At 39.0% G+C, this 25,751-nt stretch overlaps 3 protein-coding genes across 5 annotated transcripts; all 3 read left to right on the top strand.

Moving 5' to 3' along the window:
- The first annotated feature begins 98 nt into the window (after positions 1–98).
- Positions 99–7,332, top strand: pdcd5 (programmed cell death 5). The gene is made up of 6 exons (XM_058387699.1): positions 99–288; positions 4,163–4,203; positions 5,056–5,117; positions 5,243–5,334; positions 6,775–6,846; positions 6,943–7,332. Exons 1-6 carry the CDS (start codon positions 223–225, stop codon positions 6,988–6,990), a joined length of 381 nt encoding a protein of 126 aa, XP_058243682.1. The 5' UTR covers positions 99–222; the 3' UTR covers positions 6,991–7,332.
- Positions 7,333–7,471: 139 nt separating this feature from the next.
- Positions 7,472–17,029, top strand: mvda (mevalonate (diphospho) decarboxylase a). Of its 2 annotated transcripts, XM_058387676.1 has the most exons (10): positions 8,151–8,969; positions 9,060–9,130; positions 10,549–10,663; positions 10,773–10,916; positions 11,752–11,951; positions 12,664–12,738; positions 12,824–13,042; positions 14,252–14,367; positions 14,465–14,573; positions 16,724–17,029. In XM_058387676.1, the coding sequence occupies exons 1-10, from the start codon at positions 8,894–8,896 to the stop codon at positions 16,802–16,804; spliced, it is 1,206 nt and encodes a 401-aa protein (XP_058243659.1). In that variant the 5' UTR covers positions 8,151–8,893; the 3' UTR covers positions 16,805–17,029. The 2 variants fall into 2 exon arrangements, with proteins under 2 accessions (XP_058243660.1, XP_058243659.1); XM_058387677.1 differs by lacking the exons at positions 14,252–14,367; positions 14,465–14,573; positions 16,724–17,029 and adding an exon at positions 13,136–14,238 and having other exon boundaries at positions 7,472–8,969.
- A 1,700-nt stretch (positions 17,030–18,729) lies between these two features.
- Positions 18,730–25,039, top strand: LOC131351941 (cytochrome b-245 light chain). 2 transcript variants are annotated; one of them, XM_058387689.1, is made up of 6 exons: positions 18,730–18,889; positions 19,288–19,357; positions 19,943–20,017; positions 20,418–20,501; positions 20,678–20,759; positions 23,762–25,039. In XM_058387689.1, the coding sequence occupies exons 1-6, from the start codon at positions 18,832–18,834 to the stop codon at positions 23,954–23,956; spliced, it is 564 nt and encodes a 187-aa protein (XP_058243672.1). In that variant the 5' UTR covers positions 18,730–18,831; the 3' UTR covers positions 23,957–25,039. The 2 variants fall into 2 exon arrangements, with proteins under 2 accessions (XP_058243672.1, XP_058243673.1); XM_058387690.1 differs by lacking the exon at positions 20,418–20,501.
- Positions 25,040–25,751: the final 712 nt, after the last annotated feature.

Raw genomic sequence — 25,751 nt, 5'->3', positions numbered from 1 at the left:
TCTGCAAAAGGAACCGTTGTTATCGTGACTGCTCGATTGCTCTGTGTGGGATTGTTTTATCCTGGGTAGCTTCTGTGATTATTCTAGCCTGGGTTGCTCTGGGTGTGATTAGTTTAGCCTGGCTGGCTTCTCTCTCTTGGCATTGCCCATCATTTGTGCTCATTCTGGGCCTTATAGCTCTTATATTTGGCACTTAAAAAGTAAAATTCACATTCTTAGAAAATGGCTGATGAGGAATTGGAGGCTATCAGGCGGCAGCGAATGGCAGAACTGCAGGCAAAACATGGGGTAAGTGACAAACTGATGAACCAGCATGACAGTCAGTTTCCACCATATATAGAGACGCACATTTTAGGCCAAATTATACAAAACTAACTACTAGACTAAATATCATTCCAGATATACGTATAATTTAGCTCCTGTTTCTTGGATTAATCGATTACTTATAGCTTTGTCTCGTATTTAGTACTGTAAGGTAGATGCTAGTTAGCAAACTTCAGCTAGCTTAGCTAATATCCTCCTAGCTTGCAGTTCAGAAAGAGGGGCGTTGCTTAGCCCTTAGCAAGCTGAGAAAACTAGTTTTTAGCACAACTAACAGATAATCCAGTAACTAGTTTGCCGTTAATGAGATCAGGTGTTTTTCAGATATATGTTGATGTTAGCTGGTAATAGATTTTAAAATATATATATATAACCCCCACTATAATGTAGTGAAAAAGCCAGCGCGTGCACACTTTCAGGTCGTGATTTCTGGATATTTTTCAGATATTCCCGAATTTTCTCACATAACGGGAATTCTGCACGTGTACAGTTTGTCATATCTGCTAAAACCTGTTCATCAGTGGAAAGAAAGCTTTTATAGTACCAAAGTTAGCAGGTTGTTGAAAGAGAAGGCAGCGTGATTGACATGGCGTTGTGCCACTCTGCTGCTGAATTCTCGATTCTGATTGGTCAGAAGGCTTTCCATTCGTTTCAACAGGATTGTGTTAATGCGCTCGTGCTCAGCTATATCGTTTCCATAGCAACAAAAACAGTTTTCTGTACGGAGTTAGCGTTATTATTTTTATTTGTCATAAATATCATACTTTTTGTATTACGATATATTTTCTTTAGCCACACAGTCTCATTTGGCATTTTTTCCATTTAGCTTGTGATACTTTATGGTTTCCATAGCAACGCGCGAGTTTAATGTAAGGAGTCGTTTATTTGGGTGAAGATGTATATAAAGTTTAGCAGCAGAGGAAAAAGTCTTAAAAACGTTTTGTTCATCTGTACCACGACCTAAGTCGTTTATTAATTTTTTTTTTAATGGAATTATTCTATAATGTAAAAAGAAAAGAAAATAATTAACCTCAGGGTGGATTTAGTAATTCTGCTTTATGTCAGGACGCAACATAACATCCTGTTGTTGATTGTTTTCCTAAAATTCCTTACATTTATTTCAGTGCGTTGTTGTTCACTTGATAGGTATGCAAACCATCAATGTTCATGTGTGACACCCTCATATCTCCACCACACACACAACTGTGTCAGTGACCCTCCGGTGATCTGATCTACCACCAAATAATACACTATATTGCCAAAAGTTTTGGGACACCCCTCCAAAATCATTGTTTTTCAGGGGTTGGGCTCGGACCCCATAGTTCCAGTGAAAGGAACTCTTAATGCTTCAGCTTCATCCTAGTCTACAGTCATGTTGGAACAGGAAGGGGTCATCCCCAAACTGTTCCCACAAAGCATGAAATTGTCCAAAACGTCTTGGTATGAAGCTGAAGCATTAAGAGTTCTTTTCACTGGAACTAAGGGGCCAAGCCCAACCCCTGAAAAACAACACCTGAATTCGTCGATATGGAGGGGTGTCCCAGAACTTTTGGCAATACAGCCTATCTACTGATCTGTGGTCCTTTTTCTTTGAGTAAAAAAAATATGAGGTGAACTTGCTACTCATTTTCATTTGTTCACAATATTTCTGTTTCTGATGTATAAAGTCTTGGAGTCTATAACCATCCCAAAAAGTGCAGTAAATGAATGTCAGCTTTCCTCCTCAGGGTGTAGTGTGGAACCCGATGGAGTCGGTAAGCTCTCTCGTGTGCTGCGTAGGCATTTTTAAAAAGCTGAGGAATGAAAAAGCTTTTTTTCAGCTGTTTTAAAGGAGCTTTTAGTCCACCGGGCGTCTTAAACCTTCTCATGTGGTGAGGAACAGGGCTGGGCGATAAGGACAAAATCACCAGACCCGAGCAATGCCTAACATGAACTCTTCTCAGGGCTCGTTTTTGGAAAGAAAAGCTTGTGAAATAAGCTATTCATACTCGTATATTTACATGTTACTTATTGATTTGTGATGCAGATATTTTTAATTTATGAGGCTGTTACTAAATCCAGAGCTAAATCCTACAAAATTTAACTAAAACTATTTACAATGAACTGTTCAAATCATGGAAATGTTAGAGAGTTCTTCACCATCCTCTCATCCCACTGCTCAGGCCAAACATTTCCACCAAACATAAGTGATCTTGAAAACCCCCTCACGTGACTACTGGCTTCTGTAGCTGTTAAGCCATGTCCGGGCCAAATACACTCTTTAAAATGACTTTTTTCAAATGTGTTAATGATGAAGATGAAATCAGGACAGGAAACGGCAGCATGATCATTGAGAAACAGGCTACTGTGACGACCCTGAATACACCCCATTTAACACGATGTAGTGGTTTATAGAGACTGTAACTGAAAGGTATTTGATATAATTATCGCCCAGTCCTAATGGTTTTTGTTCCATTAACTTTGCTGTTTCTAATCCATGTTCTGTAATAAAATCATCTCATAGAAGTGGAAGAGCTCCAAAAAAAATGCCTTACTCTGTTCGTCCACTAGAGGGAAATGTAGAGCAATTAACTTGCTCCTATACGCTTTTCTAATGCTTCTGTCAAAATGTGTGTCCAAGTGATTTTAGGCAGCGGGGGTGAATACTTATGCACCATTTATTAATATTAATAATTCCATTAAATATATGTTTTCTTTTAATCCCCAGCATTCATCTTATAGGCTGTTCACTGGCCTCACTCACTGCTGTAGTCTCTGCTGTTACCTGCCTTTCAGGTGACTGGTGTGAAGCGTCACGCTGACACACGTGAGCTGGAGGGTTAGGACACGTCGCATGTTGACTTATTCACTGATCAGTAAATACATGATGCTAGTTATTAGGTGGATTCTTCTAAATGTTTATATAACGGCTGATTTTCAAGCCCAGCTGTTTTGCTGCTGGAAGAACAATGTATTAAAGATGCAACATTTGAACTGTTGTGTTTTTACAAGTGACATGGAAATATTTGTGGCACATGACTCAAAACACAGGAATATGTATTTAAAAAAAAAAAAAAAAAAAATTTAATCTTCAACTGCACCCAAGATTTTTTTTTATTTTATTTTTGGAATTTTTATTTTATTTTTTTATTTTATTTTATATTTATTTATTTATTCATTCAATTATTAATTAATTAATTAATTATTTTCCCAGTTTGGTTTTCTTCATTTCTACATTATGGTGCAATGCCGCATTCAGCCTCAGTCATTTTCACACGCCTCCGTGTTTATCCTTTGTTAGCAACAGCTAGCTAGCTAAGCGTGATGAGTGCTATCTTTCTCTCTGACGGATTAGTCAACGTTTAAACAAGCCGATACGTCTGCGTATATATTCAGCATAACGTATTTAAAGATAAAAAGTACTTAGTTTACTGTGGATCCTGAGTAGGAATTCTGATGTGAGGGGGTTTTCCCGGATGCAGGTAGGGATTTCCGAGTAGTCAGACGCAGCATTAGGACTCCTGCACGCTCTTCTGAAACCCAAAATCCAGCACCAACTAACAGATTCGCCCCAGGATCATGTCTTAGAGGAGAGCTTTCCTTTAAAACAGCGCATGAATAGATGCAGGTTTTGTATTGCTGTGTTGTTGTTGCATGTACACGATGCCCAGATGAATCTAAATGCTAACCCATTTCAGCAAAACAAGACCCGAGCTGAAACGAGAATCCCTCATTCTGTGTTTATATATAAATAAAAAAGATTTTTAGATTTATTTAAATCTGTCTGAAATGCCTGAACTGCTGGATTTTTATTTTCTTTAAATAATAAACCCTGTTTTGTTTTGTTTTTTTTACATTGCAGAACTCCTCCAGTGATCAAGGACAGCAGGAAGCCAAGCAGAGGTACATGAGTACACAAACTCCATTAACTCAATAATTGTGTGTGTGTGTTGGGGGGGGGGCTTATGGGGAAGTCGTTTGACGTCTGTTCAGAATGTAGTGAGTTCGAATCCCAGCTCCAAGCTGCCTCCATTCAACTGCTGAGTTGTATAACATGAGATAAATTGTAATAAAGGAGTCTGCCACATGCCAGGAGTGTGTGTGTGTGTGTGTGTGTGTGTGTGTGTGTGGAGATAGATGGACAGTTTGCACCAAAGAAGTAAAATATAGTAAAGCGCATAACTGAGTCATTGAGTCCTAATAATGATGATTATAAGAAGAATTTGTACAAATTCAAGGAAAGAAACAAAGAAAAGGAATGAATGAAAGAGAGAAAGAAAGAAAGAAAGAACTGGAATCAATGAAAAAAGAGAGGAGATGGATGAATAAAAGAATGCATGATGAAGAAAAAACAATGCATGAATGAAAGGGAACGAAAGAAAGTGAGGGAATGAATAAAAGAGAGGGAATTAATAAAAAGAGAAGGAAGTAATGAAACAGAGAGAATGAATAAAAAAAGGGTGAATGAATAAAAAAAGAATGAATGAAAGGGAAAATAGGAAGGAAGAACTGGAATCAATGAAAGAAAGAGAGGGAATGGATAAATAAAAGAAAGAAAGAATAAGGATGATTATATGAAGAATGTTTAGGTCAGAAACCTAAACACCGTCATTAATATTTTAAAATGCTTCTTGCTCTTGCATGAGATTTATATTGAAGTGAAATAAACTGAATGCTATGAAAAGGAAGTGTGGTATCTGAAAGGAAAGGTCATGACCTCTTACTGATTTCTGAATCCTTACTTCCTCTTCACAGAGAAACGGATATGAGGAACACCATACTGGCTCAGGTGTTGGATCAGTCGGCCCGCGCCAGATGTGAGTTTGTGAGTGTGTGTGTGTGTGTGTGTGTGTGTGTGTGCACTCTGACTGTCTGCCCTGGTGTCCCTCTTAGCTCCAGCAGGTGGCGTGAAGCTGACCATCATGTTTCTGTGTTCTTTCAGTGAGTAACCTGGCACTGGTCAAGCCGGACAAAGCGAAAGCCGTGGAGAATTATCTGATACAGATGGCTCAGTTCGGTCAGCTCGGGGGGAAGGTGAGTGAGAAACAGCAGCACTGTGTGTGTGCGTGTGCGCGTGTGTGCGTGTGTGTGTGCGTGCGTGTGTGTGTGCGTGCGTGTGTGTGTGCGTGCGTGTGTGTTTGCGTGTGTGTGCGTGTGTGTGTGCGTGCGTGCGTGTGTGTGTGCGTGCGCGTGCGTGTGTGTGCGCGTGCGTGTGTGCGTGCGTGTGTGTTTGTGTGCGTGCGTGTGTGTTTGCGTGTGTGCGTGTGTGTGTGTTTGCGTGCGTGTGCGTGCGTGTGTGTGTGTTTGCGTGCGTGTGTGTGTGCGTGTTTGCGTGTGTGCGTGCGCGTGTGTGTGCGTGTTTGCATGTGTGTGTTTGCGTGCGTGTGTGCGTGCGTGCGTGTGTGTTTGCGTGTGTGTGTGCGTGCGCGTGCGTGTGTGTGTGCGTGCGTGTGTGTGCGCGTGCGTGTGTGTGTGCGTGCGTGTGTGTGCGCGTGCAGGGGAAAGGGTTCAAGACAGCAAACTGCTCCTGATGATAAAGAAATGAAGACAAACAGAGCCAGAAAGAGAAGAGAAGAAAGGAATGAAGTAACAGATGGTAGAAAAGTGTAAGAGTCAAAAAATAGAATAAGTGAGAAAGACAGTGAGAGAAAAAGAAAGCAAGAGAAAAGGAAGAAAAGAAAGGAGAAAAAGAGGTAAAGGGGAAGGAAAGTAAAAAGAAAGGGAAAGAATGAATAAGGAAAAAAGGGATAAAAGAAAGAAAGAAAAGGGGAATGAAAGAAAGAAAGAAAAATGGAAAGAATGAAGGAAAAAATAAATAAATGAATAGTGAATGAAATGAAGGGAAAGAAAGAAAAAGAAAGGGAATGAATAAAGAATTAAAGTAAAAAGGGAATGAAAGAAAGAATGGAATAAAATAAAGAATTGAATAAAAGAAAGGGAATAAATGAATGAAAGAAAAGGAATAAGTTAATAAATGAGGGAAAGAAAAAAGAAAGAAGGTGAATGAATGAATGAATGAATGAATGAATGGAGTAATACCTACCACCAAAAATAAAAAAAAAAACTAAAGAAAAATAGAAAGACAGCATAGTAAGAAATTGAAAATAGGGAAAGAAAAGTGTATAGCAGAATCAAAAAGAAAGAAAAGATGCAAGCAAGACAGGAAATTAAAGAAAATGGAAAGAAAGAGTAAAAGGAAAAGCGAGGAAGAGGAAAAAATAGAAATAATACAGGAAGGATGGAGGAAAAAAGGACAGGAAGAAAATCATGAAGAAAAGAAGGAAAGAATATTTTAAGAGTCGAAGTAAAAAAGCAAGAAAGAGGGAAAAAGGAAGCAGTGAAAGTATGAAAAAATAAAGGTATGCAGGAAGTTAAAAGAAAGGAAGAAGAACAGAAGGATTACTCGCCCCTTTTCTGCGTATTTGAGATGCTTTATTTCTGCTGGATGATGAACGGGTCTTCTCCTCTGGTTAGATCTCAGAGTCGGGGTTAATAGACATCCTGGAAAAAGTCAGTCAACAAACAGAGAAGAAAACAACGGTCAAGGTAATGAACAACTGAAGTCCAGAATAGGAGGAAAAATAGCACACTTTTCTCTCCATCAGCTTTCTATAACACTCGCTCTGCTCTCCTCTCCTCCAGTTTAACAGGCGGCGAGTGATGGACTCGGATGAAGACGACGATTATTAACGAGACTGTCCGCTCCCGTCGGCGTGCTGGTGAGACACGAGCGAGACGCGAGCGTGAGACGCTACCCCGGATCTCGACAAGCACCAGCATCTGACCGAAGGGCCCCATCTGTGGAGAGCATCCTGGGGTGGGGGAAAGACTTCTGTCCCTTCAGGCACACAAGAACCTCTCAAGTTGTTTCCCATGTTGTTTCTATTCTATCACACGCTTTCACACAAAAAAAAACAATTTACAGCATAATTTCTATAGACTGCTCTGGGAATATTGTTTTTTCTTCATCAAAATTTGTGGATCCCTTGTTTAACTGTTTACACAATAATAAAAAAAAAGCCTTATCTACAAGCTCAGACTCTTACTGTTATCTTGTACATGTGCATGAAGTGGAGAGAGAGAAAGAGTGTGCATAATATACGCTGTATTGCCAAAAGTTTTGGGACACCCCAACAAAACACTGAGTTCAGGGGTTGGGCTCGGCCTCTTAGTTCCAGTGAAAGGAACTCTTAATGCTTCAGCTTCATACCAAGACATTTTGGACAATTTCATGCTCCCAACTTTGTGGGTACAGTTTGGGAACGACCCCTTCCTGTTCCAACATGACTGCACACCAGTGCACAAAGCAAGAGACTGTGAGTCAGACCTTCTCATCCATCATCAGGGCCTGACCTCACAAATGCGCTTCTAGAGGAACGGTCAAAAATTCCCATAAACACACTCCTAAACCTTGTGGAAAGCCTTCCCAGAAGAGTTGAAGCTGCAAAGGGCGGGGCAACTCCATATTACATTCATGTGCATGTAAAGGCAGACAGCATAATTTTGGCCTGGCTCACAGTCTCCACTCTAATTCATCCCAAAGGTGTTCTATGGGGTTGAGGTCAGGACTCTGTGCAGGCCAGTCAAGTTCCTCCACACCAAATTCACTCATCCATGTCTTTATGGACCTTGCTTTGGTCACTGGTGTACAGTCATGTTGGAACAGGAAGGGGTCATCCCCAAACTGCAATATAGTGTAGCTTTGTATTCATTCAGCTAGGGATTTTGAGATGTTGAGGAAACTCCAGTTTCAGTTCTTCCCGGAGGTGTTGAGTCAGTGGGGATGAGTCAGTGGGGATGAGTCAGGGCTCTGTGCAGGACACTCGAGTTCTCCCATTAAGAATATTTCTGATATTTCCGTAAAGCACATCCTCATCCTTTAATAATTTGCATGTCGGTCATGACTGGTCCAAATTCATGTGGTCTTTTTTAGTGACCTCACAAAATCAGTCATTTTGTAACAATCCTTGAATGCTGAAAAAAAAAAAATATTTTAAATTTTCTCAATTAAAACAAACAAACGATCTCTCTATTTCTATAATGTAAATTAACAAATTTAGCACAAAGTTATTTTTATAATTAAATTCAAGCGTTTAAAAAAATATTTTTAGTTCAGGACTAGTTTATTGATTTAGCGAAGTACGTTAGGTCTCATTCATGTCCTTTTAAAGGAGCCGCATATCAAATAACTCAATCCTCACTATATATGTGCACTACGAATGCTCTTAAATTATAGCCTATGCACCCTAAGTAGTGCACTCTGTAGTGTGTAAGGAGCCGTTTTGAATTGGGCTCTGAATGGCTAGTTGATCGAGGGTAAGAGGGCGGGGATTAGACATGTTACGTCAAGCCTTCCTTTCGCGCGAGGATGGTCTGACTTCTTCTATTGGCTGGTTTCTGGAGAGGACTTACAACGGAGGATTGGATTGGTGGAGAGCTGACGCTCGTGTCTGAGCTCTAACCAATCACATTCATCGGTGTCGTGTCATGGCTGCCTAAATGTCAGTGTGTAGTAGTTCTTGCTCACATGTGTCTGTTGAGGCTGGGGAAGGTTTAATAAAACATTTGTACGGTTTAATTTAATAGGATAAATATGCCGGAGACGAGCAGCCAAAATGTGTCGATGGTCACGTGCACGGCGCCGGTAAACATCGCTGTCATTAAGTACTGTAAGTGTGCGTTATGTTCGTGTGTGCTTTGTGTTTGTTGTGTATCTGCAGTTCTATAAAGTGTCACTTATTATTATTTTGTACACACAGGGGGGAAACGAGATGAAGAGCTCATTCTTCCTATTAACTCCTCACTCAGTGTCACTCTGCATCAGGACCAGGTGAGATAAACAGCCTGTCCACTGCATTAAAGGTGACCTCAGCGATATTTACAAACAAAAACAAACAAAAAGTGTTTTCTGTTCATTCACTTATATGACAATGTCCACTAAAGAGCCTTAATTGATTGCATGCTGATAATGAACCTGATTATCGTGCATAGCTCGTTATCGGGTTATTATTCTTTCATGCTTAAGTCACGTGACCATAAGGGCTCATTTCATTGGTGGAATCCGGTGACCAGTTTTCATCTTTCATTCAAGTTCAAGTGCTTTATCCTGGTCTTGAGGTATCCCAGGACACGCAAGGTGTACATCTTTGAATGGGATGTCAGTCCATAGCAAAACACCATCCATACACATTCACAGGGAAAAACAAGACGCCACAGGATTCCCATGTGAACCCTGTCAGTAACCTGAGCTCTGGATTGATCTGAGGATCCTGAAGCTGTGAGGGAAAACACAAACCCCTGTCTGTAAAAATGTTCCTTATTGGAAATTGCATTCATTACCCTGGAGCAAAAACCACAGGGCCACATGCCCAGGTTTTCCAGATATACTTCACTTCTGTCATGTCTAAGATAAAGCACTTACTGAAATATGAATAATAAAATTATTTTGAAGGTGTATTTATAACTGAACTCAGGATAATAGACAACGTGTGACATACACTATATTGCCAAAAGTTTTGGGACACCCCTCCAAATCATTGAATTCAGGGGTTGGGCTCGGCCCCTTAGTTCCAGTGAAAGGAACTCTTAATGCGTCAGCTTCATACCAAGACATTTTGGACAATTTCATGCTCTTTGTGGGAACAGTTTGGGGATGACCCCTTCCTGTTCCAACATGACTGCACACCAGTGACCAAAGCAAGGTCCATAAAGACATGGATGAGTGAGTTTGGTGTGGAGGAACTTGACTGGCCTGCACAGAGTCCTGACCTCAACCCCATAGAACACCTTGGGATGAATTAGAGTGGAGACTGTGAGCCAGGCCTTCTCATCCAACATCAGTGCCTGACCTCACAAATGCATTTCTAGAGGAATGGTCAAAAATTCCCATAAACACTCTCCTAAACCTTGTGGAAAGCCTTCCCAGAAGAGTTGAAGCTGTTATAGCTGCAAAGGGCGGGGCAACGCCATATTACATTCATGTGCATGTAAAGGCAGACGTCCCAAAACTTTTGGCAAAAGAGTGTATAACACAACCTGGTAAATTAACCACTATTTTAAAGCTAAAAAAACTTGTTCTTGCAATTGTAAGTGTCCAAATAGCATGAACTTGTATTTAATAATTCACTATCTGACAACCTGAATATTATTATTTGATAAGCTCATGAATGCAGCATAAGCAGGGAGCTAAAGTCTATGAAAATTCTAAGTACTGATCCTGTTCTTACCTTCACACCGGTGATTTTCCAGCTTAAAACGACCACCACAGTTGCGTGCAGCAGAAACTTTCAGGAGGACCGCATCTGGCTGAACGGGAAAGAAGAAGACATCAACCAGCCGAGATTACAGTCATGTCTTCGTGAGAGTATGTTCATGTTTAACTTGCACATGAAATACACACAGTTTGTGCAGACAAGCTTTTTTTGTAAAAGGATTCACCCTATCCTTTTTCTCTTTCTCTTTTCTCAAATCAGTCCGGAGGTTAGCGCGGAAAAGACGGAATGACGAAGATCCTAATGCTGAGATCACGCTTTCTCACCGGGTGCATATCTGCTCTGTGAATAACTTCCCTACAGCAGCTGGACTGGCGTCATCTGCAGCTGGATATGCATGCCTGGGTGAGTTTATCATCATCATCATCATCATCATCATCATCAGCAGCAGCAGCAGCACATCAGGAACACACTTAAAATCATGTGACTATCATAACAAAGACGATTACAAAGAGTTTTTTTATCTAGGACAACATTTTGTCCTTAAACATTCTGTAGGAAAACTTGTGTTCATTTTACTTAAGTATGCTTTTGTTACACAATAAACACTTGTACATGTGTAATAAAATGTGTATTATTATTATTATTATTATCATCAAATTAATAGAGCATTTTTTTCAGATTATTAAATCTAAATTATTTTTCACTGAATAAAATTTAATTATTGGATAAGAGATTTTTTTTTTTTTTTTTAGCTTAGTGTTGCATTAAAAAATATTAAAAACAGCCTATAACGTACAAAAATCTCTCTTGAAAATTAAAGAGAAAAATAATAAATCCTAATCATTTCTATACATTCTGTTAAAATGTCATGTACAGTTCTAAAGGTTCAGTACAAAATTGTAAATCAGATACGTTCAATTAGAATTTATAATTTTATTTATGTTTTTAATTTTAAATAGAAAAATCTAGGTCATATCAAATATCTAGGTCACATCTTAGTACTGTATGTGATGATGTGTGTAGTCATTGTGATTATTGAGAGATTTATTTTTATTCTGTTTTTCTTTTACGTCTTAATTCTAATTCCTGTCTCAGTCTGATTTGACAAAATTTAATCTTTTACCTGCTGATTAAACCCGAATCTGATTCTGAATCAGTCTGTGACATGTCATGCTTATTACATGCTTGTTATGCCTTTATAACACGTCTTTAATGTGTCTGGGTCTCTCTTTCTCAGTGTACTCGCTGTCCCGTTTGTTCAGTGTGGACGCTGAGCTGTCGGTGGTGGCTCGCCAGGGTTCGGGCAGCGCCTGCAGGAGCATGTACGGAGGATTTGTGCAGTGGAAGATGGGAGAAAGAAAAGATGGGAAAGACAGCGTGGCCGAGCAGGTGGCACCGGAGACGCACTGGCCGGAGCTCCGGGTTCTCGTCCTGGTGGTGAGTCGCTCTGGATCTTTCCGTTCAGGTCTTTCTTTCTGTTGTCGGTTTCCTTTAGGAATAAACACAGCATTGACTCCGCCTATATCTTTCTTGAATTATTGAATACTTCGCACACATTATATGCTCAATAATACATTGGGGAAGGAAGTCATGTGACTGGAATTCAATCACTTTTCTGTTTTTATAATTAAAAAGACACTTATTTTAACCCCGGTTACGTCAGATCTCAAGGAGCTGAACACAGTCTCTAATATAAATATGTTTTCGTTAAATAAAAATATATGTCAATAAATAATCAGTGATGAATTAATATTCAGCAACTAAAATGAAAAAAAAAAAATATATTTGTGGTTGGTGAATAAATGTAAATAAAAATATACAATTAAAAAAAATACATTTAAATGGAATCAGTTTTAATTTTTTTAATTTAATTTAATAAATTTTTTTATTAGTTTATAATGTTATATGATACATTATAATAATACATTTTCATATAGTAGATGCAGTATTATGTATATATTATATGTAGAATAATTGTTAACATTATTTTTTTATTTATTTATAAACTAAAAAAAAATTTCTAAAGTTTTACCAATTTATTTTATTTCATTTTATTGATATTTTCTTTAAAATGGTTCTATTTAAATGCATACCAGTGATCAGAATTCTTGCTCTTAAAGAAGTGAATTTATTTCCCGTGTCCTCGCAGGTCAGCGCAGATCGGAAGCCTGTGGGAAGCACTTCGGGCATGCAGACCAGCGTGCAGACCAGCGAACTGCTGAAGGTAGAGACCCTAAACATTAAAAAACTCGTCTACTTTTGTGGCAATAGAAACTGAGATCCTGTGAAATTCTCCCTGTCTGACCCAGCACCGTGCGGACCACGTGGTTCCCGCTCGGATGGACGACATGATCAGGGCCATTCAGGGACAAGACTTTGCGACGTTCGCCGAACTCACCATGAAAGACAGCAACCAGTTTCACGCCACCTGCCTGGACACTTTCCCACCCATATTCTACCTCAATGACATTTCCCGCAGAGTCATCAACCTGGTGCATCGCTACAATCAGCATTACAGAGAGACTAGAGTGAGTACCGCAGTCCTCAGATGCCAGAGAATGAACTGGTTACTACTGAATTTCTTCTCTTTTTAACACACTTTGAACTTGGGCTTTTTGTAGTGCTGTCAGGTGCTTGGCCGTCTACGACGCTGTCGCCGGTTCACCACTGTCCCTTTCTTGGACCACTTTTGATAGATACTGACCACTGCAGACCGGGAACACCCCACAAGAGCTGCAGTTTTGGAGATGCTCTGATCCAGTGGTCTTGCCATCACAATTTAGCCCTTTGTCAAACTCGCTCAAATCCTTACGCTTGTCCATTTTTCCTGCTTCTAACATCAACTTTGAGGACAAAATGTTGACTTGCTGCCTAATATATCCCACCCACTAACAGGTGCCATGATGAGGAGACTTCTGTTTTTTATGCAGGAACTTGTAGCTGTAGCTCTTTACTGTCAGCTCCAGAATTATTGGCATCCTTGGAAAAGACGGATGAAAACAATCATGATTTATTTATTTATCCTTATAAGAATTTCTAGGCAAGAATTTTATTTATTCATTTTTATTTTATTTATGTTTTTGCCAATAATTATAACCAGAATTTCTTTCTGATACTTTATTTTTATTTTTCTGGAATCAGTTTATCTCACAAGGTTCACAATTTCCGTCATATTTTCAGTGGAAAATTAAGCTAGTTAGCCATAAATATTTCTTTTTTTCCCCATGTATTTTTTTTTTCAACCCACTTTTACCAAGGGTGCCAAAATTTCTGCAGCTTGATTGTATGTCAGAAATAGTTCTCGGCTGTGTTCTGTTTTTATTTTGATTATTTGTATTAATATTATTGATATTTATTGTCTACTAATCGGTATGAGTAGGATAAGAAGGACACATTTAATGTATTTTATAAAATACAAGCAAAATAATAAAGCTTGAAGGTAAAGCTGCACATAAAAGAAACTGCTAAATATGATTTTTTGCGGCTTTCTTATTTTTAAATGGAATTAAAAAATCTCTTCAAGAACCATCATCTTGAGAAGAGACAAGATTTTTTTCTGTAGTTTGTCATAATGACTTTTCGACACTCGACGTGTGAGAAAAGAATTTTAAAAATGAGCTTTTCGTGAGAATTTCTGCTGAGAACTTTAACCCTGTTTCAATCATCTCTCCATTCATGTGTCGTGTAAAGGTGTGAAAACAAACACACTTGTCTTTTCTCTCTTCTCAATCCTTCAGGTAGCGTATACCTTCGATGCAGGCCCTAATGCAGTCATCTACCTCCTGCAGGACCACGTGGCAGAATTTGTTCAGACCGTTCGCCATTTCTTCCCTCCGGAATCCAACGGCGGAGAGTCAGTGCCATCACAGTATTTCCATCAGCACCATTCTGTTCAACCTTTTTCAGAGATCAGAAACATCACCAAATGAATGCATGATGCGTCTCTGCAGGTTCGTGAAAGGACTTTCTGTGCTCTCCGCATCGCTGCCTGATGAGCTGATAAGAGCCATCAGCATGGAGCCTACACCAAGAGGCATCAGCTACATCATCAACACGAAGGTACGTGACTCAGATTCCTGCCTAACTTTACAAAGCCATGTTTATTTCTGCATCAGTATGATGATAAACGATCGTCAAGGCGGATTGATCGATCAGGGCGGATTGATAAAAACGTAGTTTACAGGTTTGTCTTTGTTAGAGCCACGCCTTTCTGTGACAGATTTCTGGCAAACAGCCAAACGACATGGTAATGCTATTTTTTATTAGGTTCACAACTTAATCTAACCTTTTCTAAGATTTTTGTTACACTTAAATTTACAACGATCAGCCATAACATTATGACCACTGACAGGTAAAGTGAATAACCCCGATTATCAGCTGATCTCGTCTCCGGTTAACCACTGTTCCTTCCTTGGACCACTTTCGATAGATACTGACCACTGCAGACCGGGAACACCCCACAAGAGCTGCAGTTTTGGAGATGCTCTGATCCAGTGGTCTAGACATCACAATTTGTCCCTTCGTCAAACTCGCTCAAATCCTTACACTTGCCCATTTTTCCTGCTTCTAACACATTGAGGACAAAATGTTCACTTGCTGCCTAATATATCCCACCCAGGAATGTTTGATGACCACAACAACCAGTTTGAGGTGTTGACTCAGCCTCAAAATTCCCCAGATCTCAATCCAGTCGAGCATCTGTGGGATGTGCTGGACAAACAAGCCCGATCCATGGAGGTCTCACCTCGCAACTTATAGCACTTGAAGGATCTGCTGCTAACATCTTGGTGCCAGATACCACAGCACACCTTCAGGGATCTAGTGGAGTCCATGCCTCGACGGGTCAGGGCTGCTTTGACAGCAAAAGGGCACAATATTAGGCAGGTGGTCATAATGTTATGCCTGATCGGTGTACAGCATGTAGCAAACTGTCTTCTTTAGAGAGACTTACAGAAACTCTTTGTAGTCTCTATCAATACATTGCATTAAAAACAGTCAGCCTAAACACCTGCTGATGACTAAACCCCTGCTGACTAAATGCGATTTCCTAACACAGTCATGTGTTAATCAAGTTGTCAGATAAACTTAACTGGTTTGTCAACATCACAATAAGGAAGAACACCATTTTTACCCCATGATTAAATGACCTGATACTTATATGGGATTTTTTTTTTTTAATATTGCATAATTGATAGTCTATTTTAAATTATATTGTGTTTTATATTCCTATAATCTTTATATACTTGAGTATTCTTTTTATTTTAGATTCTTTTTTTCTTCTAGTGTATTTCTCATATTTTTATATTCTAGTTTTATATTTTATTTAAATTGAATTTCTTATATTTTATATTCTAGTTTTACATTTAATTTAAATTTAGTTTTATATTTTTCGTATTCTAGTTTTACATGTAATTTAAATTGAATTTCTTATTTTTATATTCTAGTTTTACATTTAATTTAAATTTAATATCTTAGATTTTTTATATTCTAGTTTTACATTTTTATTTCCATTATAGGACAGTCTTAAAAATAAAAAAACATTTCACTGCATGTCGTACTGTGTATGATTGCATATGTGAAAAATACAATTTTAATTTATGCTGATGATCTGATTTCCCATCTTAACCGTATAAATGATTAGAAATTAAAAATTTAGTATATTTAATTATTGAATATTAATAAATGGTTGTTTTTAGCTGGTGTCTTTGACACTGGAATTGGAATAAAAGTTTTAAATGAGATTTCCTACCTTTTCTCTTCTGTGGTTGAGATCAGAAGCAGAAGAGGAACATATTTACCTTTCAGGAAAGTTTGTAGTTTTCAGAGCTATATAAAAGAAAATGTCAAAAGTTTCACAATCTGGAGGGGTTTTCCAGGTCGTCTCACCTACTTATATAACTAAACGCATTATAACACACGGCAGTAATGTACAACAAAATGTTTGGCAACTCATCTATTTTTAAAGACAAGTTTACACAAAATAAGGTGTGGAGGGGACTGACACAAGAAATTTCTACGCAGGTGAGAGGTGAACTGAAATCAAAATGTTTCTAAAGTTCATTCATATATCAGTGGATCAGTAAAAATTCATATTTACAGAGTTACATAAATGATTTCCGAGTATCAGTTGCACCTCACTGGACATGAAATGCAAAACCTTTAACGCTAAATAGCCATTTGTATTATTTTTATTATATTTTTTCCCCCAGGTTGGTCCTGGTCCATCTGCAGTAGATGACCAAACACTTCACTTGTTAGGTGCTGATGGACTTCCCAAGAAAACTACCTGAGTGTTAAACGCCTCAACGCAGAATATCACACTTCCCCATAGAATAAAAAGCAAGATTTAAGCCAAAAATTATTATTATTATTATTATTATTATTATTATTACTTACTTACTACAATTTTGAAGACATTTTCTGTGTCTGGATTTTTACCATCTTTCCTATTTTCATGAATTTACAATTGTCTTTGTGTAGATTTCTTAAGTGTCTATTTCTAGTTTTGAAACAATTCTATTTGAAAATACATTTATTGATGCCATGAGTGTGTGTGTGTCTTTTTTGTGGTCAATTTTGTACTTGCTTTCTTTGTCAAATCATCTGCTACTGGTTACTGCTAGTCTGATAACAAAAATCTAATGATAGATAGATTAGTTGCTTACATCGATGGATACATAGGCAGACAGAAACATAAATAGGCTGAAAGATGGATGGATGGATAGATAGACAGACAGACAGACAGACAGATTAATGTGATACTACTTTTACTTTTACTTCTGTATCTGCTGCAGAAAAACTAGTTCATGCATCCATGACCTCCAGACTGGACTATTGTAATGCATTACTAGCTGGTTGTCCTGCATCGTCAATAAACAAGCTACAGTTAGTCCAGAATGCAGCCGCCAGAGTTCTTACCAGATCAAGAAAATATGATGATATAGCCCCAATATTATCATCCCGGCACTGTTTAGTTAAGTTTAGAATTGATTATAAACTAGCACTACTTACATACAAGGCTCTAAATAATTTAGCTCCCACGTATCTAACCAGTCTTCTGACACGCTACAATCCACCACACTCTTTAAGATCGCAAAACTCCAGACTTCTGATATTCTCCCCAGAATATCAAAGTCTGCAAAAGGGGGTAGAGCGTTTTCGTATTTAGCTCCTAAACTTTGGAATAGTCTTCCTGACAGTGTTCGGGGCTCAGACACAGTCTCCCAGTTCAAATGTAGATTAAAGGCTCTATATCTCTTTAGCCAAGCATACATTTAACACATCCCATAACCTCGTGCTCCAGTACATCTGATCAAATGCGCATTATCATCTAGTGCTGCTAATATCATGAACGCCACCTATGCTAATTCCTTTCCACCCATTCCTTTTTCTACCCATCCCGAGGCATCTGGAGATAGTGCCAGCTCCAGTAGACAGAGGTCAACCGTGGGAGGATCCTGAGGCATCCAGAGATGGACCAGCTCCTAATGGGATCTGCTTCGTGAGGATTCAGGTATATCAAAGCAACGATGCTGACCCTATGTGGACTTTGAGGACGACAACAACCTCCTAATTAATACACACACTAACAGTCTACATGTGCTGTATCTGCATCACACTGCGTACATAACTGCAGAAGGACATTGTTCATATCACACACACACACACCCCCCCCGTGTTTATAATCATTTATACTCACAACCCCCCGGTGTTTATAATTGTTTATAATCACACTCTCTGGTCTCACCCAAATGAGGATGAGGTTCCCTTTAGAGTGGTTCCTCTCGAGGTTTCTTCCTCATACCATCTAAGGGAGTTTTTCCTCGCCACCGTCGCCTCAGGCTCACTCACTAGGAATGATTTTGTCTAACATCTAGGACTGTTTTTTGTTTCTCATGTTCTGTGAAGCTGCTTTTGACACAATGTCCACTGTTAAAAGCGCTATACAAATGGAATTGAACTGAATTGAATTGAATTGAATGCTTTCTGTGTTCGAAAAAAATCTGTGCCTCCTTCCCTTAAGTTTAATCTCAAAATATGTCTCATTGGGTGCTATAACGGGGAGTATATGACCTGTTATGAACTGTCAGTGAGACATAACAGAGAGAGATAAAATCTTCCTGTCAGAGGAACACACTGAAATAACTTTCTCGCTTCAGGCAAGAACCGAGGACGTGACGCAACCGCGAGGGCGGGGCTTGAGTGCTCCGGCCACGCCCACCTTTGTTCTTTTTAATAACAGTATATAGGTGCGTGTTTAATCTGGGGGTAGAAAGCGAGAAGAAGCGGCACATCTCGGCTTTTAAAAAAAGTGACCATGGGAAAGATCGAGTGGGCAATGTGGGCTAATGAACAAGCCCTGGCGGCTGGACTCAGTGAGTACACAAAACTTTCTACATTCTTCAGTACAAACAAACTCCCTTTCTTTAACGTCTTGTGTGTCATGCTGGACACTGTAAGGCGAGCTTTCCGCAAACTGGACATCATGTCCACTCCGGGATTTCTGCTGTAAATCTGTAGATCAGGAAAATTGAATCAAGTAGCATGTGTGTGTGTGTGTGTGTGTGTGTGGATACCGGAGTAAAGTTTTCATTGTAGTGGAAATGAAGGTGGAAAACATCTCCGGTAAATTCACCTGTGTACAGGTAAAGGTGGACTGTGCGGGGAAAAAAACACAGTATTTCAGGTTAATGATAAGCATCTCTTATCTTCTGAATTTATGAGGAAGTACTGGAGGTAATAAATGTTGTTCTGTCCAACTTCCCTGTTTCAGTTTACCTAACCGGTGGCATCGTAGGAGTGGCAGGTCAATTCAGAGACTGGGAGTTCGCCGCATATGGGATGTATCCTTTCATTAAATCTGCAATTTGTGTATAAAGAAATCATCTGTGTTCACAACGTGTATGCTGATAAGATTCATGTTCGAATCGATTCTTTCAAACGACTCTTTTTTTAAAGTGTCGACTCACAGAATTTTTTTTTTTAAATCACAACCATGTCCCCCTCCCCACACACACAATTTCACTATAACCAAATATTCTAATTAATATTGCTTATTAGCTAATGAAATGGGGGAAGTTGTAGTCTACATGTTTCTGGATGCAACTCAAATGATTCTACGGAATCATAAAGACAGCTCAGAACACATATACGAAAGAGTCATCTGTATAGAAAGCATTTACTATTGATTGAAATGTTATCAATGAACAGAAGTGCTATTTTTCACAATCTCGAAGCTTTTCACAATGTGCTTTAAGTGGTGTTGTGCACTTGTCTGCCAGTGCATCGATACTCAGGCCTACATTCCTTCATACACTGTTGTAACTCCACACCTTTCTAACGAATTTCTTTGTTATTCCTGAGTAATTAAGCTTATCTGCTGAAACATGTGTATGTATGATGTTGAGTTTCCCTTAACTGAGGTGCAGAGCTGCCGGTGTGTTCGTGTGCCTGCTGGAGTATCCACGGAGCAGGAGAGCCAAAGGAACCAGTGTTGAGAGAACGTAAGTGAAAGGATTTCGGATGCTTGTTAAAAGTTTGCGTTTAGAAATCTTCCGTGATTTGGCAATTCATAAAGTTTAAAAATGAAAATGAAACTGTCATATAATGTGATTTGTGTAAATTCTACTTCCCTCTTTGTTCACGTGCTGGTTGTTATAAATATGTGTGAATCCTTTTTATTTCAGCCTCTTTTCGTCCACTTTTCAGGTGCATGGTTTTTGTTTGTGTGTCTCTGAATCCGAGACAGATTATTGAAATGCAAGAAGATTTGAGAGAAAGATTCCCCCCTTTAATTCTGTGTATTCTGCTACGTGTGTTTTATTACTAGTGTAGAAAAAGTATAGCTGTGTGTTGTCATGGGGAAGTGGAAGTTATTTAGACATGTTATCTCTCTTTCCCCAGCGGTCAGTATTGCTTCACGGTATGTGTAAAGGCTTTCGGGCCCCTGACTCGAAATTACTACGTTAGAGCGATCCTTCATGCGGCGTAAGTAAAATCCTGCACTGACTGCATTCTTTTAGTGCACCAAAGACAAACATTGTCTGAGTGGATAGACAGAGGTGTACGTGTCTTCATTACACTTCCTCTAAATGTCGTTCACACCCGGTGAAGCTTTCTGTTCTGCCAGTGTCACATCTTTGTATTTTTTGGTTTATTTTTAGGCTCAGTGTCCCTGGAGGTTTCATGCTCGCTACGGTTCTAGGCTGCGTGTGTCTCGGCATAGCCAGCCTCATCTACCTGTCGGTAAGTAACTGTTCTGTTTGTCATTAAATCTCAGCCTAATCTTGTTGATTGTAGGATAATGTGCCTTACGGGAATAGACGGGGGTAATAAAATGCACCTGAGTGCGAAAGAAGGAAACTGGAATAAAGAAATGATTCACAGGTTTCCTTAAGTCATGTAAATAGAATCATTCACCCGCCCACACACACGTACACACACACACGCACACACCTGTCATTTACACTTCAATATCAAGTGCAGACATTTTGCCTCACAGTGCTACAGTACAGATCCCCCATAATTCTCTAGTCTTAAATAATCAACCTACACTGCAAACTAAAAAATTAATTCTTCTTCTTCTTCTTCTTCTTCTTCCTCTTCTTCTTTATATGTCTGTGTATGATGCAATAGATATGCATGATTCTCATTTAGGTTTTTTCTGGAAGGTTTATAACACGCTTATTACAGTCACATGGTTTGTCCCGGGGTTTGTGTGTTCTGACCATGATTAACATTGATTTAAAATAAAACAATCCAGATTAAAATGCATGTATATCTAGTACTCTACACTTTTTTTTCTGTTAGTTCCTTAAACAGCAACATGGCACAAGTAGGTTGGTAGGAATAAAACAAAACAGGAAATTGGTTCAACAGTTCAATTACACATGAGTGATTTTCTTTTTTTTTCTTTAAAAAGGTTTACACTGTAAGTACGTGTAATGTTACAGATATCCCTCATGACAGGGAAGTGACTTTATATCCTCACCCAGTTTTGATGAACTGGATGGTGTGGGAGAATTTTATGCAATTTCCTGTTCCTCACTCATCCGTCTCACTCATCTTTCCTCAGAAAATGTCACAGGACATGCTCTCATTTTTTTATGTTAACAAACATAAATAACTGACTGCAAATCTTAATTTTTTAAAAGAAACTTGCGGAAAAGACTGCATTAAAAATCCCTCAGTGTAATAGTAAAAACCTGTCATATATCATATAATATAGATTTTAATTGAATTTAATGATTCCTACCCTGATGTTGTGACACTGTGGGCTTTCTATCTATCTATCTATCTATCTATCTATCTATCTATCTATCTATCTATCTATCTATCTATCTATCTATCTATCTATCTATCTATCTATCTTTGCCACATGGTAAAACTCCTAATAGACCTTCTCTTTTTCCATCTATTCTTAATTAGGGTCACGGGGATCTGCTGGAGCCTGTCCCAGCACACACTGGGCAAAAGGCAGGGGTACACCCTGGACAGGTCACCAGTCCATCACAGGGCCACACATATAGACAGACAACCACACACACTCACAGGCAATTTAGAATTACCAATCAACCTAATGTACATCTTTTGGGACTGTGTGAGGAAACCGGAGTACCCGGAGTAAACCCACACAGACACGGGGAGAACATGCAAACTCCACACAGAAAGGCCCCTGCCTGTTCGAACCCAGGATTCGAACCCAGGACCTTCTTACAGTGCTAACCACTAATAAAAAGGTTGAAAACAGCAAGTTAAATTTCCCCTATTCCTTAACACTGATATTTCCTAACAGTGTATTTCATGTGAATAGACACTGAGGCAGAATAAATGAGATCTTATATGAAACCTTTGAGATAGCTAATAAAGATTAATAAAGGCAGCATTAGGTGAGCCATTTAATCTGTGAGCCTGTACAGAACCACTGAGGAGAAATAGTGACTGTTATAAGTGTGACCCAGAATTAATACAATTCATTTCCTGAATAAGTGTAGTCTGACAGAATGAGTGAAACTGAGAAAAATCAGATGAATTACAACAACATGGTGACCAGAATCTAAAAATGGAGATGATTTTGTAGTGCTGGATCTGTCTGGACAGTGACAGAAGGGTTGTGTAACCGTAAGCGAATCCGTGACAAACATTTCACCGTGGACACAAATGACATGCTTTTTTTTTGGCATCTCATTTAGATTTAGTAAACCTTTACACCATGATGCAACATCAGTGATCTCTAACAAATAAGCAGAAGGAATTTAATGGCTTTAAAATCCAGGTTATGTATTTGGCAGACAAGCAAACGTAGCCAGGTATTTATTTATTTACTAAGCAGATAAGGGTTAAAAAGTGCCCTGAAGGCAAACAGAGAGAGAGAGAGAGAGAGAGAGAGAGAGAGAGAGAGAGAGAGAATAAGGAGGAGCTTCTTCCTGAAGGCTATTCAGGGCCTTAGTCAGAACTTGGGCTTTTCTGGACTTGTCTATGTAACACAAACTCGACCTCGAAGGGATTAAACACAGCATACATTACAGATGCACACATCTGCACTTTATTCATAATAGTCATACTTTTTACCACTTTGTATAGTTAAGTAATTTCATTTAAGTTACATTTCTGGCATTTGTCAGACACCCTTAACAACATTTTTATCAATTTTTTTATACCACTGATTAATTGAGGGTTAAGGGCCTTACTCAAGGGCCCAGCAGTGGCAGCTTGGTGGACCTGGGATTCAAACTCACAACCTTCCGATCACTAGTTTAATGCTAGTCTAATTTTATTATAGTGCTATTCTATACACAGACAGTCAAAAAATTAAGAATATATTCCAATGCATGTTGTACTGTGTATGTGACAAATAACTGCCCAAGGACCTAGCAGTGACCACTTGGAAGAAAAGGGATTCACAACCTTGTGATTAAACGGTTCACTAAACCAACCCTGAATTCAGTAACAATATTTTTTTTTACTAATGTCCGTCTGGACACTGAGCTGAGTCCGTCTTGGTGGCTCAAGTGGTTAAGGCTCTGGGTTGTTGACCAGAAGATTGGGGTTCAAGCCCCAGCTCCACCAAGCTGCCACTATTGGGACACTTAAGCAAGGCCCTTAACCCACCCTGCTCCAGGGCACTGTATGATGGCTGACCCTGTGCTCTGACACCAACCCCCCAGGATGGGATATGTGAAGAAAGAATTTCACTGTGCTGTAATGTATATGCGACAAATAAAGACAACTTTGCTGTCCCTTAACAGGCTGCCATTCATGGCGAACAGTGGGAACCCATTTTGCCGAAGGCGGAACCCACCAAACGTGTCGCTCCTAGCATCAAGCAGCCCCCTCAGAACCCCCCGCCACGCCCTCCTCCAGAGATGCGCAGGAAGAGAACAGACGACCTCGAGGCTGCATCTTACGTCAATCCTGTATCTGTGACTGCCGACGAACAATGAATGGCCAAATCCCTCCATTGTAAGGATTCTAATTCAGCTGCCATGCTGAGAGAGAGGACTGAGTAGCGACTGTACAAACGAAACAGGAGTACACACACACACACACACACACCTACCTTCAGAATCACATGAATGACGTTTAAAGAGACGTTTTACAGTCTTTGTGTCAAGTTACTGTTTATTTTACAAGTGTTTGCGAGATATTTTACAAGAAGGTGGTTACACACACACACTGATCATTCTGCTTCTATTGCACTATGAAGAAGATTTCTACATATAGCTTTGTACGGCTGAGTGCAAAAGTTTGTGCACCCTTTTCTTCAAAATCATGAGAAGACATTTAATTAGGATAAAGTTAGGATCTTTACAGATATACCAAGTCACAACATGAACCAAGCGTGTATAGGATCATGAGATAATGGTTCTGAATCCTGTCTACTTTTATTTCCTTCGCCTTTAGATGTTTTGTGAGACTAAACTGCTCCAGTCTTTGACGCCGTTGGAACGTTTTTATCAATCATAAACACTTTAATGAGCCAAATAAGAGAAGTTTTGAGACTTTTAATACAGATAACAGACTATCCTATTATCATTTCCTGTGATTTTGGAAAAGTCTGATTTCTGTCTGTTTTTCTTTAGTAAACTGTTTGTTTTTCTATCCCGAAACCAAGGAGGTAAAGATTTTTGCACTCAGTTGTACATTGTATATTTAAGTATTATTGTTCACTGGAAAAAAAACCCCTGTGTACTCATGTTCTACTGGATGATTTTTATTATATTATTTTAGCTCATTCCGAAGGTGTGTATGAAGAGTAAAATCACCAAAAGGGCTGAAATCGGGGATGAAGAAAGCCCATTAATAATCTGATATGTATGTGCTTGCTGATGTGTAATCATTCTGTCAGTGTATATTACATTATCACAAAGTATTGTATATTTTTATTACCTACACTGTTCCATAGAACAAACCACAGGTGTTAATTAATAGCCTGGTCATTTGAAATATCTGGACGAACAAATGTTTTTTGTCTGAGCTTTGTTACAACTTTGTTTTGAGTGATAATAAATATTTAATGCGCATCATGTTATCCGTGATAGGTTTTTATTTATAACAAAAAAAAAAAAAAAGAATTGCAGGGGGGTGGGGCTGTATTATATAATCCCCGCCCCTTTTTGTAAAAAGAGCCAATCACGTTGTTGGTTTAAGACGTTAGCGAGATTTGAAATTCAGATTTGAATTATTGTGATGTATAGGGAGTGTTACTACACGGTTTGTACTGCGCATGTGCAGAAACTTAGGTTCAGTTTGCTGCCAACAACACATTATATTATTAGTAGTATTAGAACTGACACTACTCGATCCTTATCTTTGTTCTGCGCATGTGCAGAAACACGTTATGACATTATATTATTAGTCGTATTATAACAGTATTATAAATACCTGCCATATTTAAGCGTTCAGAAAAGACGCATTTCTGCACATGCGCAGTACAGATCGTGGTTCCCATAGCGATCGAGTAGCGACATGGAGGTTTATGCTAAGGTTTATTTAAGGAAATTTGTCAATTATGAATAAATAAACAACATGGAAGCCAAGTGTAGACCCTTTACTAGAAGTTTAGAAGATTAAACCATGAAAATATGCAGAAATAAACCACAATAAAATACTTAATTCCTGCTTCATGCTAATCACGATGAAAGGTGGCCATGTGTGCACAAACATCTCCGTCTTCATCAAATGTTCACCACACACCAGGGTTCAAAGTGTAGTTCTGCTTTTTTCTACGTTTTCTTC

Source organism: Hemibagrus wyckioides, linkage group LG04, assembly GCF_019097595.1.
Source record: "Hemibagrus wyckioides isolate EC202008001 linkage group LG04, SWU_Hwy_1.0, whole genome shotgun sequence".
Classification (NCBI taxonomy): Eukaryota; Metazoa; Chordata; class Actinopteri; order Siluriformes; family Bagridae; genus Hemibagrus; species Hemibagrus wyckioides.
The sequence above is the reverse complement of the archived record's forward strand: the minus strand, read 5'-3'. Positions and strand labels throughout refer to the sequence as shown.

Excerpts from the sequence above, each read along its gene's own strand:
- pdcd5 (XM_058387699.1), top strand. The coding sequence starts at position 223 with ATGGCTGATGAGGAATTGGAGGCTATCAGGCGGCAGCGAATGGCAGAA. Across the intron at positions 5,118-5,242 it reads TCAGTCGGCCCGCGCCAGAT|TGAGTAACCTGGCACTGGTC; the intron begins GTGAGTTTGTGA and ends GTGTTCTTTCAG. Across the intron at positions 5,335-6,774 it reads TCGGTCAGCTCGGGGGGAAG|ATCTCAGAGTCGGGGTTAAT; the intron begins GTGAGTGAGAAA and ends TCCTCTGGTTAG.
- mvda (XM_058387676.1), top strand. The coding sequence starts at position 8,894 with ATGCCGGAGACGAGCAGCCAAAATGTGTCGATGGTCACGTGCACGGCG. Across the intron at positions 9,131-10,548 it reads TCACTCTGCATCAGGACCAG|CTTAAAACGACCACCACAGT; the intron begins GTGAGATAAACA and ends GTGATTTTCCAG. Across the intron at positions 13,043-14,251 it reads AGCATTACAGAGAGACTAGA|GTAGCGTATACCTTCGATGC; the intron begins GTGAGTACCGCA and ends TCAATCCTTCAG.
- LOC131351941 (XM_058387689.1), top strand. The coding sequence starts at position 18,832 with ATGGGAAAGATCGAGTGGGCAATGTGGGCTAATGAACAAGCCCTGGCG. Across the intron at positions 19,358-19,942 it reads GAGTTCGCCGCATATGGGAT|AGCTGCCGGTGTGTTCGTGT; the intron begins GTATCCTTTCAT and ends ACTGAGGTGCAG. Across the intron at positions 20,018-20,417 it reads GGAACCAGTGTTGAGAGAAC|CGGTCAGTATTGCTTCACGG; the intron begins GTAAGTGAAAGG and ends CTCTTTCCCCAG.